The 17343-nt window shown below is 34.9% G+C and overlaps 1 protein-coding gene across 1 annotated transcript in view; it reads right to left on the reverse strand.

Annotated features, from left to right (window-relative positions):
- Positions 1-17343, reverse strand: part of FAF1 (Fas associated factor 1) — a 162656-nt gene that overhangs the window by 101441 nt on the left and 43872 nt on the right. Inside the window, exon 7 of the mRNA XM_035332623.1 lies at positions 13784-13889. Coding sequence (XP_035188514.1) covers positions 13784-13889 — 106 coding nt within the window. The remainder of the gene's footprint in view (positions 1-13783; positions 13890-17343) is intronic.

A 17343-nucleotide genomic window follows, 5' to 3' on the forward strand; every position in this document is an offset into this window, starting at 1 on the left:
GGAGAGAAATACGTACTGTATATGCATACACTGAAACAGTTTGCTCAGCTATACTGCATCAATGGTTATTTGACAAGTTATAGCATCACAAGCTGCTTTTTTGCATATTCAGCTATTCTGCTATATTTTTTCCCTGCAAAGATGCTAAAAAACAGCTAATTTACAGATCCATACTAGCAGCTCCTCCTCAGAACCACAAGAATACTCATAGTTATGCAAAGTCAGTGTGTAAAATATACACTAACAGAAAAAAACACCAAAAAGTAAAAATACGTATTCTAAATCCTAGACAAGTGCAATTTTATTGACCTACATATGTTAGCACCAAGAATAACAATTTAATTAATAGAAAAAAATCCATTTGACATTCATAACCCATCATATCATAACCCATGAAAATTCAGTCTGTTTCATCCCTTAGTGCCAAATCCTAGATCTTGCCTATAAACTGAAACAAGGCAAAAAAATAAAAATAAAAAATAAAGAATTAAAGAATAGAAATTGGATTTGCAGTTCTCTTCTGATAGCAATGTCTTGAGATGATTGATGCTTACTTTAGACTACATGGTAAAATTATCATCTACTTCAAACAGTTTGGAAGAGACATTTAATTTCCAAGTTTTAGTGTTCCTCACTTCAAGCTGATCTTAAAAACAAGTAATGAAACAATACTAAAAATGTACTTCTCTAAAAGGAACTATACCTCTTTAGATATTGAAAAGGGTTCTGTTACAAGAACACCTGATGAGAAAGTTCAGCTAACAACATCTCAATTCCTACTGCAGTCTGTTAAACATTGGCTAAACTTAGTAACTGAATTTTTGTGATTATGCATTTCATACTGAATTGTCAAACAATATTCTCATAAAAAACACGCCACACAGTAACTGCAAGTAGCTTCCCAAATTTAGCCAGCCATACTGGGAACTTCTAGAAACAGAAAAGGCCACCTTATTGCAAAATCTCTCTTAACACCGATCACCAAATGTTGTCTTTCAGACTGCAGTTGAAAATATGACTTTCATCATAGCCTAAAGTCTACGCCATATCCACTTTATATGACTTGAATTTAGAAAAGAGCTCAAATATTTCATATATACAATAAGCTGACTTCCAGTTTTCTGACACAATGAAAAAGTTTCTGTTAAGAAATGCTCTTTTCATGGTGCAGAGTAGCCCACATTCATTAGCAGACTTTATTTTTCTATTTAGGGATCATTCCTTTGGAATTAAGAGAATTTAATTTTTGAGACATTATTCCTTTGTATATATTACTTTGAAACAGGTAGAAAAATGTGAAGAACAGAGAGATTTGGTGCATCACAGACCTTAACCCTCACCACTCTTCTTCCTCTCCAGGAAAGGTATATCTGTCTAGTAGCAGGATACATCGTTCAGCTGGTATCTAGAGTAGCTCTCTCGAAAATTCTCATGTTACTGTTGAGGGTTGGACCTGATGATTTCTTGAGGTCTTTTCCAACCCCTACAATTCTGTGATACTGTCATTTGAAACCATAGAAAAATATCTCAAGACCTTCACAGTATTGGAAAGAGATAAGCCCCCGGGAAAAAAAAAAAAAAAGGCTTTTAATATTTTTCTACAATTTGTCTGCTAGGAAAAGATATTCCCTTCCTAGAAAGCCATACATACAAAATGGCAATGAGCACTGACAACATTTCAGTGATTTCATTCACAGCATCAGGGTCACATGCAGCACCCAAAATATCTCTGCAATTTATTTTAGGAGAAGCAAAGAGGGAAAGGTTTTAGTGTTCTTAAATTTCTTTCATTCATTTCTGATGACAGGTTACTTTTTATTGAACTTGGCAACTCTAAAAGAATAACCTTTATTTTAGAAATCTTCTGAGCTATATTTGTGTGCAATCTTTAGTTTATCTGTAACCACAGAATTTCCCTCTGTGTCTTGCACAAACTGTTTGCACTTACCCACAAGAAGTTCCTCTTTTGAGGCAAGAAGCGCTTATTCCTGAATAATTCAAAAGTAGGGAGGCATAAGAAGTGCTTAAGTTTATCTGGGAATAGTTTTGTGTTGACAATTTCAACTTTAACTAACAGTCTCTTTCACCCATTCTGCTTAAAAGGTCTTGGCTCCTTTTTTATTCTGCGCATTGACATCGGGCTGGCAGAGAAAAGGCTAGACTGCAGCTGAGAACATCCCCTGTGCACACAGCTGAGGACTGTGACCACCAGGCAGCTGAGGAGGGACTACTAACAGCAGTGAAGAAGCTCTGACATTCTGCTCAAAAAGCAGCAACAGAACAGTGAAATAGCATCCTTTTTTGTAATGCAAAGCAGTATGGTACAATTTCTATCCCTGGTGCAAAAAGTAAGCTGTCAAGTCAGACAGGTCCATTTTACTATTTCATGGCTAGATCTCATGAGGCCAAGGAAAAATATGGAAATTCACAAGGACATTCTGTGAGGTAGGGTGAAAGTTTCATTTTTGATGAACCAAGAGCAGTAGACTGAGATTAAGCTTGAATTGCCACAGGAGATGTCTTTACACTCCTTTTATCTTCCTGCAAAACACTAAGTTGTAGCCTATGGCTATGTCTACATCAGCTCACCAGACAGTGCAGCACGAGATCTGCAGAGAAAGCCAGGTGGAGATGAGCACCCCTTTATGTTGCTGTTTTTTCACTAGTGACCATTTCTGGTCTGGTCCTGTGGACTGAATGTCTCTCAGAAGTTGGCATTTATAAATTGTTTATCTTCTAGCTCAGTTTCATCCTAATGAAATTCAGTTTGCACACTCGGACTGCTCCATCATGCAAGCTTAAGCCCAGTAAGTTGGGCAAATGGGAGACGTTGAAAGGACTTTTTTTTTGAAGTGAATTGCTAATGGAGACCTATCATGCTAAGGCACGATCCCCTGGTGCAAAACAGTATTTTCAAATGTTACACCACTGGGAAACCATTTTAGTAAAAACTTTTTTTTTTTTTTTTCTTTAAATAACTCCATAAACAAAAGTGGTCAAATTCTTCTTCCAGGGGAAGCAGTAAATGAAAGCATAAGTGAAAAAACGCATCTCCCATGTGTTTCAAGCCATTGCAGAGTAGTCATGCAAAGAGTCACCATAAGCAGTATTTTATGTTGCATACTGCACAGTCTGCGAAGATTTCTGTAGGAAATTCAAACATCATCTAATAACCTTTTTCTCTTCCAAAACATAATGAATTCAAATGGGTTAAATCTTTATGGCACTGTTCTGCACTTGCCATTAGCATATCCTCTTTCAAACAAACTTAATACTTTTTTTTTTTTTGTAACTGATACAGTAAGAAATAATTCATGAACTCTTTCCCAGGTCACAAAAAGTTCCATTTCACTAAATATAAGCACAAAAAAACATAAAACAACAACAAAAAGTCTTTGCTCATGGTTCAAACCCCTTTCCAGTCAGCACCTACCCCAAAGCTCCTCTTGTCTTTTCACAAGGCCATGTTCCCAGTTCTTGCTCTAGAAGACATTCCCTTGATATTGCTGGTTGTCCCATATATTTTCTTGATATTGCTGGTTGTGTCATTCTATTTTCTTGCCTTTACTCCCAGTTTTGTTTTGTTTTGTTTTCTAACCTTTTTTCCAGTCATACAATGCTTTCTGTAATAGTGGCCACAGGAATCCCGACATGATTTTATTCTGAGCAGTTGTGTGGGTTTTGGGGTGAATAAACCTACTGCTCCAAATAAGTCATGCCCTGAAGAATAGTATATGAAGCCAGAAAAGACTGAAGTCAATAGGTTCACCCAAACAACAACAGCATCACTGGATACATGTGTTCATTTTTGCATTGGCTTTTTTTGGGGGGTGGACATTAAAATGACCAATAATTGAAATCCACTGAACTGAGCTCAAGAGGAGCAGGAAAATGATTGCCTATCTGCAAAACAGAAGAAGAGTCAGAGGACACTGAACTGAAAGCTCCTCTCCTTGTTCCTATGCTGCTCATTATGGTAAAAGTGAAATACCCAATGCAAAAACAAGTTCTGCAGAACCATGAAGGAACCTTTGGTTAAAACATGTGTGATCCACTCCCTGAGTAGACTGAAAATGAGCAGATTTCATATAAGAAGAGATCTGCTTATACTGTGCTCACATCCTACTGCGAACACTCTCCTCAGAAGCTCCTAAGTATGCAAGATCAACTGTTCACTGACATGATATGCGAGCTGCCACTTACTTCACTGAGGTTGACTGGATCTTGTGGCAGTTACTCCTTTTCTGAAGGATTTGGTTTTCTTTTCAAGCCTTGTTTTCTCCTATTCCCTCACCTAGCTCTGCTTTAAAGAGTTCATCTCCACCATACCTGAAGGAGGTTTGACCTGAGAAACACCCCTGCCTGTTTCCATTTACTTCTGTGTCCCGAGATGAAGTCTCAAACAACTCCTGGTGCCATACGCACTGTGATGCTTCTCTAGTTGAAAACTGTGTGGTTTCGCTTTTATATACATTAAGGATGGTGTTTTACACTCATTTTACAACTTATAGCATTCCCATTGTCCACTATTATTTCTACTTAACTTCCAGTACTATTGCTTTCAAAACAAGGTAAAAAGAAGTTCACTTCAGTCTGTAAATCTATGCCAGGGAAAATAAAGTAGATTCAAGGCTTGGTACAAACCCAAAAATTGTGATCAAACTATATAGTTAGTAAATTGTTTGTCTAAATCTTTCATGTATGATGAAAGATTATTATCATAATTCATTAGCAAATTACAGACTTTGTAATGCAGGCAGTCACAAATTTGGCTTTGTATCAATCATTTTAGACCAGCTGGGTAGAAATTAACACAACTCTGGGATACATAAAATGAAGTGCTCTTTCATTTTTTAATTCACTTGAAACTTTGAAGAAAAGGAGCCTTTTCAAAAATGTCGATTTTCCCTGATTTTTGTAAAATATTGCATTTCACTGTAGAGATATACACAAAATAATTTATGTAATTTAAGACCACAGTAATCAAAATTAATATGATTTGTATAAAGTACGCGCAAAAGAAAAAGAAGTGAAGTTAAAAAAAATCCCTTTCATTGTTTCTGAGGCAATCATACATGTTAGTGATCACTGGAAGAATGATTAAGTAAACACACAAGCTAATAGCCTCGCTCCTCACAAGATACAATATTGTCAAAATTCCTGCTCCAAGCTTTTTCAGTCGACTGAGATGACCTTGTACGAAAATGCTTGTTTTGATTATGTCTACTTTGCCTAAGCTACAAGGCCATGTATAGTGACAGCTGCATTTGGAAGCAGCTTAAAACAAATTTTATCTTAGTGGCACCTAATCCAGAGACTGGTACAAGCAGCATGGAAAAGTCAGTGTCAAAATTAAACAATGAAGGCTTTTCTAGGAACAGATGCTTTTTGCCTGCAGCTGTAAAAACCTTAAAACAATCCTATACCCCACTGTCTGGTCACGCAACTATCACAAAGCAAGGCATAAATTTTGCCACTTACTGCAAATGTTTGCTGAGAGCTTCTATAACCCTTTTTAAAAACAGTAACAGGGATTTATTGAGGGTGATTATGAGGCCATTTTATCCTTTAAATGAGTGCAAGGCTCTTCAATTTATGCTCATGATTCTTAGTAGAAATACAAAAGACTAACTTTTTAAGTTTGTGTTTTACAAAGACATAGGAATATAACTGAAAAATTGTACAAAATGGGTTTACTAAAAAGATAGTGTACTGTTTCACTACAATGTTACAGACTGGACAGAGACAAAAGTTATTAATTCACAGGTGAAATGGCAACTGAATATTTTCTTTGCATAATGATTACAGAATTATATAGCTACCATTACCCTATTGCTAAGATAGTGAAGCCCATTTCAGTGTCTTACCTCCACAACTACTACGTTAAACATTCTCATCACCTCAACCCTCCATAAAAATTCCTCTCTCTTAAATGAATGCACTCATATAGCTTATATTTAGGTTTAAAGTTTATCTTGCTGAAAAACGTCTGTAACTGAATGAATAGAAGTAAATCATCGGTTCCCAATTAAGTGAGCAATTTACAATGTCACGAATCTAGTTGTGTTCCATATGAACTGAAGAGGTTTTGAGATTAGCTTCTGTTGTGTATTTAAAAGTGATAGCACCAACATGATTTACATAAGTACAATATTTTCAAATATTTTCTCACCAAGCAAGCACTCTAAAATTGTGAAGTGTTTCCTTTCTTACTCAAGTTAAGAAAAAAAAAAAAAAAAAAAAAAAAACTTTTCCCGAACAACAGTTCATTAGCACCTCACTATTTATAAGTATAATTGGGTTGTTTGATGAGAAAACATGAGAGAACACTGTGCCTACTATAATTCGCACAAATAGAAATTTCATTGTTTGAAAACAAATCAGCAATTTAATGATTTTTTTAAAAAATATAAGTGTATATCATGCAATAACAGAAGTGATCATACTATAGTTAACATAGGATAGAAAGGTTAATTCATGGTCTAGTACACTTCAATTTACAAGCTGTGAATTATTTTTTTAATTGTGAAAAACATGAATTTTTCATTTTTGATTCAACTAAATAGAGTTTATACACATAGCAGTGCTATTCTATTTAGCTACAGAGTATTGCTTTCCCACTTTAAACAGCCCTGGAACTAGGAACGTGGCTCTTTAATATGTTCAGAAAGCTGCTTAGGTTCTCTTGTCATTACATTCTAACACCTTTTTAATAGCTAGCATTATGATAGAAGCAGAAAAATTCCCCACCTCTGAAAGTAAAACAACAAATATTCAGAATCAGAATAGCAAGTGATGGTTTTAATTGCAGGTTTTTAAAAATTCAGGGTTTTAAATTAGGTCTTGATCCCCAAAATCCTTAGCATCTTTAAATTACACAAGCAAAGCCATTCAATTCAACGTGATTACTTCTAAAATAAGGACAACTCACATGACTGAGCATTTATGGAACAGAACCTATAACCAAAATTATAACAATGACTCCTCATTACTTTCAAATTCAAATAAATTGATCCTTATCTTTTGAGAGTTTCTGGACATTTATGGATAGAGTGTAATAGAGACAGGGAACGAAAGAAAGAAAGAAGAGAGGGATATAAACATGCGCCCAGAACTACAAGCGTCGACAAATCGAAAGCTAACAGATGTGTGACTTCTAATTAGTTATAATAATCTGTGCTGCAACGCCAGTGGAACATGCCTCTCCTTCCTTTGGAAATTAAACAGCCTCCTTTGGAAGTTTTAAACTCTCTGGGTGCTTCTAAATTTATGCAAGAAAAAAAAGTCGCTTTCAGTAAATTTTAGATATCTACAGTGATAACTTTATGAAAGGAAAATATTAAATTATAATTATCCTAAACAGACACAGTCTTGTGAAACTAACCCTACATTCATATGAAAATACAAAGCATTGACTATAATGAATTTGATTCATCCTTGGACACAAAGCTTTACCACAGTAAACTCAGTCAACTGTTGCTCTTGCTTTTATATTCATAGTACTTAAATAGCGCACTTTAAAACAAAAAAAACTCCAATTGGCTTTTCATACATCCACCCTCCCCAAAAATAACGCACTTGAAAAACCCAAATGATATGAAAAGGCTTCAAGGCCTCTTTTCTCCTTTTCACAGCACTTTTTTTTTTTATTTCTGTTTGCAGTAATCTGCCTTTCACTTTCTCATTGCTACAGAACAAACGAGGAGGCTCAGCACTTTGAAAAGGGGGCTCAATGTGTAATGGGTCCACTAGAATTAATTTAGTTGCACCAAATCCATTGAGCAGCGAGGTTTTTTTCTCTTCTCAAATCATTTTGAGTCGGACGCAGCCCCCAGCCTTTGTAATTCTAGTAAAGCACTTAAAGTGCACAGTAGGTGTTCATCAGGACCATCTGGTCAAAAGCAAAACAAGCTGCTGATTTTGCCTTTGAATAGAATGAAGCAAGTGTGAATTAGTCTCTTCAATTAGCACTATTACAACCTGTCAAGTGCATATTGTAAAACAGGATTATTACAGTATTGGTCACCAGTGCAATTATTTACTCTCTGCCTTTTCTTGCATATAAAAATGTCCATGTTTACTAGTTTTTGATAACTGGAGATGGTTTCTTTAATGATATGCACGTCCAAACCCACCGAAAGCAAATTACAGGTTATGAAACATATTTGGCCAGGAATATGGTAAGCTTCATAATTAAAGCGAAGTGAAGGAGAGCCCTGCCATTACCGCCGAGTGCTGTTTCTGTTGCATGAAAAGAGAAATGGTTGTATACCTTCATCAGTACAACCTCTCAGAAACGGATCTCTAAAGCCAGATACTGAGATATTTTAAATGCCTAATAAAGCTGTCACTTGGAACAGGTACAGAATAGGTATTTCCCCCTTCTTTCCCAAGGAACTTCATTTTCCATATAATCCATAACATGATCACTTACAAAGTTTATCCCAGTCTTTTCAGTAAATGTCGTGTAGTTTAGCAACGTGCTGGTTTTCTTTTTCTAAAAAGCTCTCCCCCAAGAAACAAGAAGCTGATTTAGCTTTTAAAAATAGATTTCTCTCTCCTTGTTTAAGGATAAACACAGATAACTAGACGGTACTCATTTACCACTGCAGAACACAGATGCTATCACAGTGATAGATGCTTAAATTACATATAATGTTGTTATTACTATAAATTGTAATAGTTTTTACATACATTCCTTTAAAAAGCAAACAAAATGTTCAATTTTCACAAACATAATCTAAGTATCGAGTACAATCAATGTAGCCACAACACATTTTACCAGCTTTCTGATACTAAGAAAATAATTGAACAACAGTATGGAATGTCTGTGCACCTAGTAAATACAAAAATAAGAGTTACTGATTTTTATTAGCATAAGAATCATTTTTAACTATTTCAAAGCAACTAAAAATCTCAAAAATATAAGAACTGTTCTGAAACCGTTAATGTATGCACAATATTTGGAGATGATCATATTATCATGTCCGGCAAATCTATTAAATTATAACCTTGTAGTTAAGTAACTGCAAAGAACAATGTTATCTACACATACGTTTTGTGTCCCACTGCCAATGTCTGACCTTTCCTATGGGTGATCTCCCTCAACAATAATTGGTTTGAAAATATTTTGTACGAATACCAAAAATCAGATCTTAAAAAAAGTACAAAACCTTCAGCTGGATTATTTTTCTGTGTGCTGAAAGTAATTAGTTTGCTTGCCTATTTTTATGCATTACAATTATTTAAGCCCTTCAAAACATTTTTTTTTGCCTGCATTAACATAAATGATACTTTTGTATCTTGTTTCAAATTCATCAATTTATCAAAAAAGTTTTTACAAATTCAGTACAAAGGACTTCAAACTGTCATTAGGGTCTGGCAACAGAATTTATAGTTTCTCTCATCCCAAGCAGTTCTATGTACAAATAGTTCCTCCTCCTGCCTGTAGTGCTATTGGATACATTGCTCTTCTTATTCCATCTTAGCCAGTAAGTCTATAGGGAACAAAGAACAAATATATTACCTATGACAGGTGACAGGGATGCTAAGATACTAGCCTCTGATTAGTTTATTGGCTAAAGGAATGGAATAAAGAGCAGATGCAGCTATGCAAAGGCAGCCTGTATTTAGGGACCCATCCTTGCATTGTTTGCACAGATTTTATGTTTTACTAGGAATTATAGAACCTAGTACACGCTTTATCTAGTATTCTCAACTGGAATCTCCAACAATTCGAAAAAAAAAAATACAAAAAAAAATCACTGATCTCCAAGAGGCCTGAGGTTTCTGCATATTTAACTTGTCCACCCTTTTACAACCACAGCTTGTGTACACTGGATACTTCTGTAATCCTGCACACAGGAATCACAAGAAAGGCTTCAAAGTCTCTACCGACAGTAAAACAGACAAATGCAAACTCCTTGTTTTTAATGGAGGTAGCCAGTTTGTTAAAATTTCTGCATTTTTTCCCATGTCACTGACTAAAACTACAAAAAGTGCAAAGGGTGCTTTTGTGACAGAGAGGTTCTCAGTTCAAAAAGTTTTCTGCAAATTAGTTTGATTGTGTATACTTCAGGATAGAAGTATACTTGCTTTCCATGAAATATTTAAATATTCCCCCATGTAAAGGGCTGTCTTTCACCTCTATCAAATAATGCAACTACAACTTGAAAAAATTGAAACGCAGCAAAAGTATTAACTTTAAAGTAAGTTCCTCAGAATAGCCAGAAAACAATTTATGTTAAATAAGGCAATGCATTAAATATATGCATATTTAGCAAATAGCTTGTCAAATCAAAATTTAAAAGTTGTCTTACTTCAATGAAGGATAACCTCCACAAGTTATTTTAGCAGAATAAAGGGTATGTATTCAGGCAGAAAACTTGTTTTAGTCTTTTAAGTATTAGCAGTTCCATTTGTTAGAACTGTCCTTATTTAACCATAAAATACATTGGAAATGTATTAATTTACAGTCTCCAAACTGGCACAAACCCTACTAATTTCCCCTTTAAAATGCGGATCATGGAAAAAAGTAATCATGATATTTCCCAGAACAGTATCTGCCCAGAATTAATTTAATACTGCAATTTTACAAGAACAAACAGATGTGAGAAACCTGTGACACAGATTAATTTGCAATTTAGGCCAACATGTTATCATTAACTTTCCAACTTAACCACTCCCCTGCTTAACTCACCAAAAAAAAAAAAAAAAAGAAAGAAAGAAATCCAATAATCCAATATCCAGAGTTTGATCATTTAAGTTTAATTTTTTATTTCATTTCTAAGTTTCCCTATAGGCTGATGAGCCGACATCAATCAACTGATACTAACTTACATTTTCTAAAAATGAGAAATTAAACCTTAATATGTGAAGAGTTGAAGATGCAGATAAAGCAAGTGGAAGAAAAAAAAGCATTTTCAAGTACCATCCAAAATCCAAGTACTGATTTAATACAAGAGAAATTGTGGAAGCCAACCTGAGTACTACAACTTCAGGGTTCTCACATTAGAGAATTTTCTGTCAGATTGTTTCCCTATTGAACAGCAAGATTTTTTATTTTTATTTTTTTTAAATAACAGATCATTTAAATATCATTTACTCTTAAACATGTATTCCAAGCAATGAAAACAGAGAACTGAAGCAACAGTAAAGCACAGCAGACAGCTCATTGAATTCCGCACTTAATCCTTTGCAAAATATTTATGACAGTTTGAAAGGGTAGTGGGATTTTTGGAAAATTTGGAAAAAAATGTTAGTGCTGCAAATTTTAAGGAAAAGATAACAACAAACCTAACAACTAGCCCTAGAGAGAGAGTTGCAGCCAACTGTGGCAAGCAGTAGAACATTTATAGAATTTTAAATATTTCTTTTAATAATTGATGCAGTCATTTTGAATCTTTCTGCATAGGATATACCATGTGAGTAGATTGCATTAACACTGCTTAAACACTTCAACTTGTCAGTATGGCCAACTCGATTTCTGAAATATTTGCAGTATTTTCCCATCGAAACAGTAATAAAGGTAGAATAAATATATGCCACTGCTTTATAATCACTGAACATTAATGAATATTTTATGTCTTTTTAAATCTCCCTGTTTAATTTAAAAGGGTGAAATTAAGTCTCCTCCCTGCAATATGCCAATTATCTGTAAATCAAACAATAACTTGGCCATTATACTCCTTTTTGTTAATATACCAGAAGCTAATTTGAAAACACTGAATGGCATTTTTAGGTAATAATTGAATAGTCCTTCCTGCCCTCTTGTGGTTGGCAACCGCAACTTCCATGAAGCTTTTCCACGATTATGAAAATATACCAGAAGGAAAGTAAACTATTAATTTGTTAAAGTGTGAACATGAGAGTGAAGGGAAAAAAAAAATATAGCAGTCTCTGGAAACGATTGAGACGTGGCATTGAAAAGAATGAAAGGTACTACCAATTTCTATAAATCACACAAAGTACCTAGATTCATCAAGCATTTGCTACAATGTTTGCTCTATGCTAAAGGAAAAAAAAAATTAAAAAGTCATTAGGGAGTTAACATACAAAACAGCGCTTGTTTTCTATAATTAGACAAATGTTCGCCAACCCTTTTTCCTCAGCCAAGTCCCCAGTGATTTCCACAAGACTTTGTAGAGACAGACATATTCACCTGTTCACTACCAAGTGCACAAGTGCAGTGGTTTTTCATTTTAGCTTTTGAAATTAATTATCTTCATAATTTTATATACTATATTGGATGTAATACTTAGACACAAAGGAGCAAGGCAAATAAAGGTTTGATGTTCATGCTGAAAAGGGCATGGGGTGGTAGACTGGGGGGGAGCTTTTAGTTGTTTAAGGGATAAAATTGTAACTTACTTTTAAATTGAGTTGACTCTGTACGATAACATGCTGACTGTAACCTACCGTTAATAACAACAAAATTTCAGGGCATGTAAAGCCTAAATTCCCATGCACCATCACAGCTTCCTGGGTCCTTTAAGACTGTAAAGTAGTAGTTGATATAGTATAGATAAAAAGAAATGGGCAGTATGTATGTGCGATACGTTTTCTTCTAGAATCTCACAATTTAAAATTATAAGTAATTTGAAGATTTATAGAAATAAATGACCAAAATATTCATTTTTAATTTTAAAGAGTAAGAGCTTGGCCCCTTAAAAATAAAAATAAAAAAATAAATAAATAAATAAATAAATAAACACAACACTTCCAACTTCATTTGTGTGCTTGTATTAAAAAATAACAGAATTTACTATTAAAGGTTTAGAAAGGTAAAACATGCTTTCATGCAGAGGAAAAATTAGAATTTACATCTTAAGAAGGTTAGTAATGAAAACAAAACAGTTAGTGATTACTTTTCACTGTTGCATGGGATATTTTTCTGATATAAAAAATGTTACAGGAACTTAAAATAATTCTTTCTACAATGTCACCTCACCACTTGAAAAGCTTCCATAAAACATGCTCAACAAGATTGAGAGAAGAGACAAATCAATAGGAAACACTTGTTTAATGTGAAAAGCAAACATTTAATCTTAATATGTTGTAAAGTTAATCCTGAAGATTCTTATTTCTAGATTGTTTGTCATATTGCCAGAAGTTAGTGGGTTATATGGGAAGTAACACTGAAAACATGTATCATGAAGCATCAGACAATAACTTTTGGCTTCAGAAAGGAATTAAAAATATACAAGGACTGCTTGCTCTAAATTCTGAGCATCCCGGTTCATGTAAGAGATATTTGTTCCTATAGGACTTAATTCTGATGAAGTTCTCTACAACATCACCCCTTGCTGGCCATTCGACAGAATGGCAGTGACATCCATTATACACAGAAACCATTTGGCTACCAAGTCAGGAAGAGTTAGGACATTATGATATCAACCAGCAATGGTAGAGGTGCCTACAAAACGTGGATGGAACTGGTTAACAGAAGGGAAGAAAGCAAGAACTTAATGGGGCTTAAAAATAAAATGTAATTTGAACAACTGCCTTTCCCCGTCATTGTAGCGTACCTCAATAGAGGCTGTTCACATATTTTGCTATTACCATGTAAAAAGTAACATCTTTTTTGCATAATTTAATAGCAAACTTTTTTTAGGCCAAGTTCTTTAATCAAGTTATCGCAATCTTCATGATCCAGTTGATTAAACCAAAAAGAAGACTAATAAAATAAAGGAATTTCCAACTAGGCCACGTAAACCCTCTTTCACAGAGCTGGCATTAGCTATAATGAGCTACATTTATTCGTCAGCTGTGAAACACCACTCACCTCCTGAATGGTACTGCTTCCTGAGAAGTTGAGGTTGTACTCCCGCTGGACTTCTCGATGGGTGACGAGCAGCATGAAGTTTTGATTTAATGACTCCTGCAAGGCCCTGAAATGGTTGAAAGAAAAACAAGAAAATCAGGGATAAGCATGTTATAGCTTGTTTTACAGTTAGATGCAAAAACCCCAGGGTACCCTAAACTCTACATGGACAAGTCCAGGCACAACATTATCATCTCTCTTTTCACTCTTAAATGCAAGGAAGCATGCTGAGAATGACCAAAGGCCATTCCTGAACTCCTTCCTTAATAAGATGACTGCAGCCTTTAAAGCTCTTCTAATGTTAAATATTCTCAAAATTGAGAGTCACTTACAAACATCAGGTATATTTAACATTCATTATGCCATTAGGCTTGTAAGCATATTGATGACCAGACAAAACATCAAGCTACAATGCACGTTAAAACTGATGGTAAGTAGAATAAGGCAAAGCATGCTCTCACTTCTCTAGGGTTACCTGAAGCATAAATCAAATGGAAATGCCTTAGTTTTACTCAAAGCACATAAACCCAGCTAATTAGAAGTGGAAAACTAACCACAGCAAAATTTCTCTTGTGGTTATTGACTATTTAGAAAAGTTAGTTCTGCTCAAATTATTTTAACTGCATATTAAAATATCTTTAATAACATAAATTAAAAGAAAATCTTAAGATACAGATTAAACAGGTCAACATTATGTCACAGAGATTTTTTTTGTGTGTGATTTTCCCAGTAACAAAACATCAAGATGTTAAAAAGGCATCCGGTTTAATTAGGTACAAAATTATGCAACTATCTACTTTTCAAAATAGAAGACTGGACTTGTGCTATAGACAGGGCAATTCCAGCTGTGTATGAACTTATATAGGCTACACAATTGCATTGTAACATACCTTGTTACATTTCTAAACAGTATTTATGCAGACTTGACCTGTTCAGTGGCACATGGAATTAAATTGGGTTTATCTACTTATTTTTTCCTATAACACACTCTTATAAGAATGCATATTTTTTTTTTCCTTCAGATCTTCCCTGTTTGATGACACTTCACCATGCCATTCCTCTAAGCAATAAAGGACAAATTCTGTATGCAGATAAGCACAGCTGTATCTTAAGACACAAGACGACAAGACTGCTAGATGACTTGAGTCTTGATTTGTTAGTTTTTCCTTCTATGGTAATTACTGATCTGTACTTTGGCTGCTCAGATGGCAACGAACCCATGCAATACTCAATGGATGCTTTAGCAGGAGATGCACTATTTGCTTTAGCATCTCGAGAAAAATTACCTTACAAACTCAGCAACATAATTTGACTTCTGTGACATCTTAAACATAACAATCACATACTATAAAACAATATCATGAAGTGCCAGTTCTCTTCTTCTACGTGTTTTCGTAATGAGGAAGATGAATTTATTCTTTGTTAATGCTAGGTATGTTCAAAGGTATGGTAAACACTACGTATGTAACTGAAATAGGTAATCTACATTGAATGTGAAGTTAGCTCCACTTGTCACAAAATCTTTTAAGAACAAGCTAGAAAAAATTAAAAATACTTAACAATCCTGCATAGGAGAAAAAAAGCAGTCTGAAAAGATGCACACCTATTTTCAAAGGTAATTCTAATTTGATCCGTGACAGTAAGTTTAGCATTGCCGTAACCTTATTTTCTTTTGGCAAATGTTCTGCAGCAACTAATTCAGGTTCTGATTTGTTCTTTGTTTTAAGCAAATACTGGAGGCAAGTAATATATGTAACTGTTCTAAAAATATTATTAATTACAGCATATGCGAATGACTCCGGATTCCATACGGGGTCACACGAGGCTCTGTTACAGCTTTTTTGTTGTCGTTTTTGACTTTCTGAAAATCTTTAGATGGAAACTGATAGCGTGATTCATGTTTTCATTCTGTAATTGATGTAAGCATAGAATGAAACAGGCTAGTTAGATCAAACCCTCAGTCTCTCACGGTATGCATAATACACACATTTAAATACCATCCAGATCCAAAATATGGTATGCTAAAGAAAAATATATATGCGTGTGTTCACAGGAAAGGTTTTCCATTTCTCTACTTCATCCAGATGCAATAGCAGCAAATATTTAGAAAAGAAAGAAAAAACTCTTCAAACACAGTTATTTTAAATTAAGTGCCTTAAAATTAAAAGCTTCAGTTTTCAAAGTAATGATTTTGACACCTCTATATTTTGTATTTCTGAATAAGACAAGCTAAACGTTAAATATTGAGAATTTGCTTGTTAACATTCATAGCCAAATACAGTCAAAGAGCCGGCTGAAAATTAAGTTGGCTAAGAAAAAAAAAAAAAAAAAAAAAGAGGAAAAAATGTTTTAAGTGTTAGCGATTCAAGTGTGTGGCTAGTTATTCACCTTTTCTTCAGAAAATAAATAAATAAATAATAATGAAGAATTGTGCAGGATAATGCACTGACCCAATCCTCTGGGCTCCCATATCAAAACTTCATGTGGCCTCAAAGCCAGAAGATATGGGCCACGTATGTTTGAAAGTCAAGGGGAGGAGGAGTTGTCGTGCACTTAGGGGCAGTATGTGCCAACGAACTCCTCCACGTACCAACACTCCCCTGTGAGACGGGGTTGGTTTGTACATGGAGCTAGAGAACCAGCAGCATCAGTCTCCTCCCACATTCATCTCCTCCAGCAGCTGGGGATTTGGATTACCCCAAATTCTTTGTGGCAATAAATCTCTTGACTCCAAACATAAAACAAATTGCCGTAAAATTGCAATTTCAGCCATTAAGGCTCTGATCAAATGCACAAAATGAAGTTATTTAAACAGGAGACTGCTCCTTGACAGTAAGCTGAATCTTTGTGTTCTCCCCCAATGCCTTTTTTTAAAATAAAAAATAAATACTTTTTAAAAGAGTCACATAACTGTACTAAGATGGCTGCTTTTGAACACTATGAACATTTCTAAAGCTATGGCTTCAGTGTTTGCAGCAGTTTCATTTTCCTGTAAATGCTATCAGTCGACTACAATCTTCCAAATGAAATATCTGCATTAAAAGAAGAAGAAAGAAGAAGAAAAGAAAAATCAGGGCCAAACTCTAGTTCCCATTGAAGATAAGATTTTATTTTTTTTGCCATCAACACTAACAGAGTTTAATTAATCTGCAGATTAATTAGTGGTGAAAGGAAATCAAGTTCCAGAAACAGGATTAAAGTAGGCCACTTCTGTCAGCACCATCTCCCCGCTGTTGCAAGCCCTAGCTCTCCAAAGCATTTGCTGATAGGTTGTACACATTGATGTTATGTTTTTCCCCTCAGCTGGATGATTATGCTTTCACTATTAGGCACAGGAGCCAAGGGCACTTGAAAGTACTTTCAGGTACCAATCTTCCATTACAGGAAATCTGACGACACCCAAAAAAAAGAAGCAAGTCTGAGAACAGACAAAAAAATAGACCTGAGCCCAGTCATTGCTCTGACCGTTTTAGCAAGAGAAACCTTTATCAGTTTAGGATTTCACATGGATTGCTGACATA

The sequence above is a fragment of the Oxyura jamaicensis genome, chromosome 8, assembly GCF_011077185.1.
Source record: "Oxyura jamaicensis isolate SHBP4307 breed ruddy duck chromosome 8, BPBGC_Ojam_1.0, whole genome shotgun sequence".
Lineage (NCBI taxonomy): Eukaryota > Metazoa > Chordata > Aves > Anseriformes > Anatidae > Oxyura > Oxyura jamaicensis.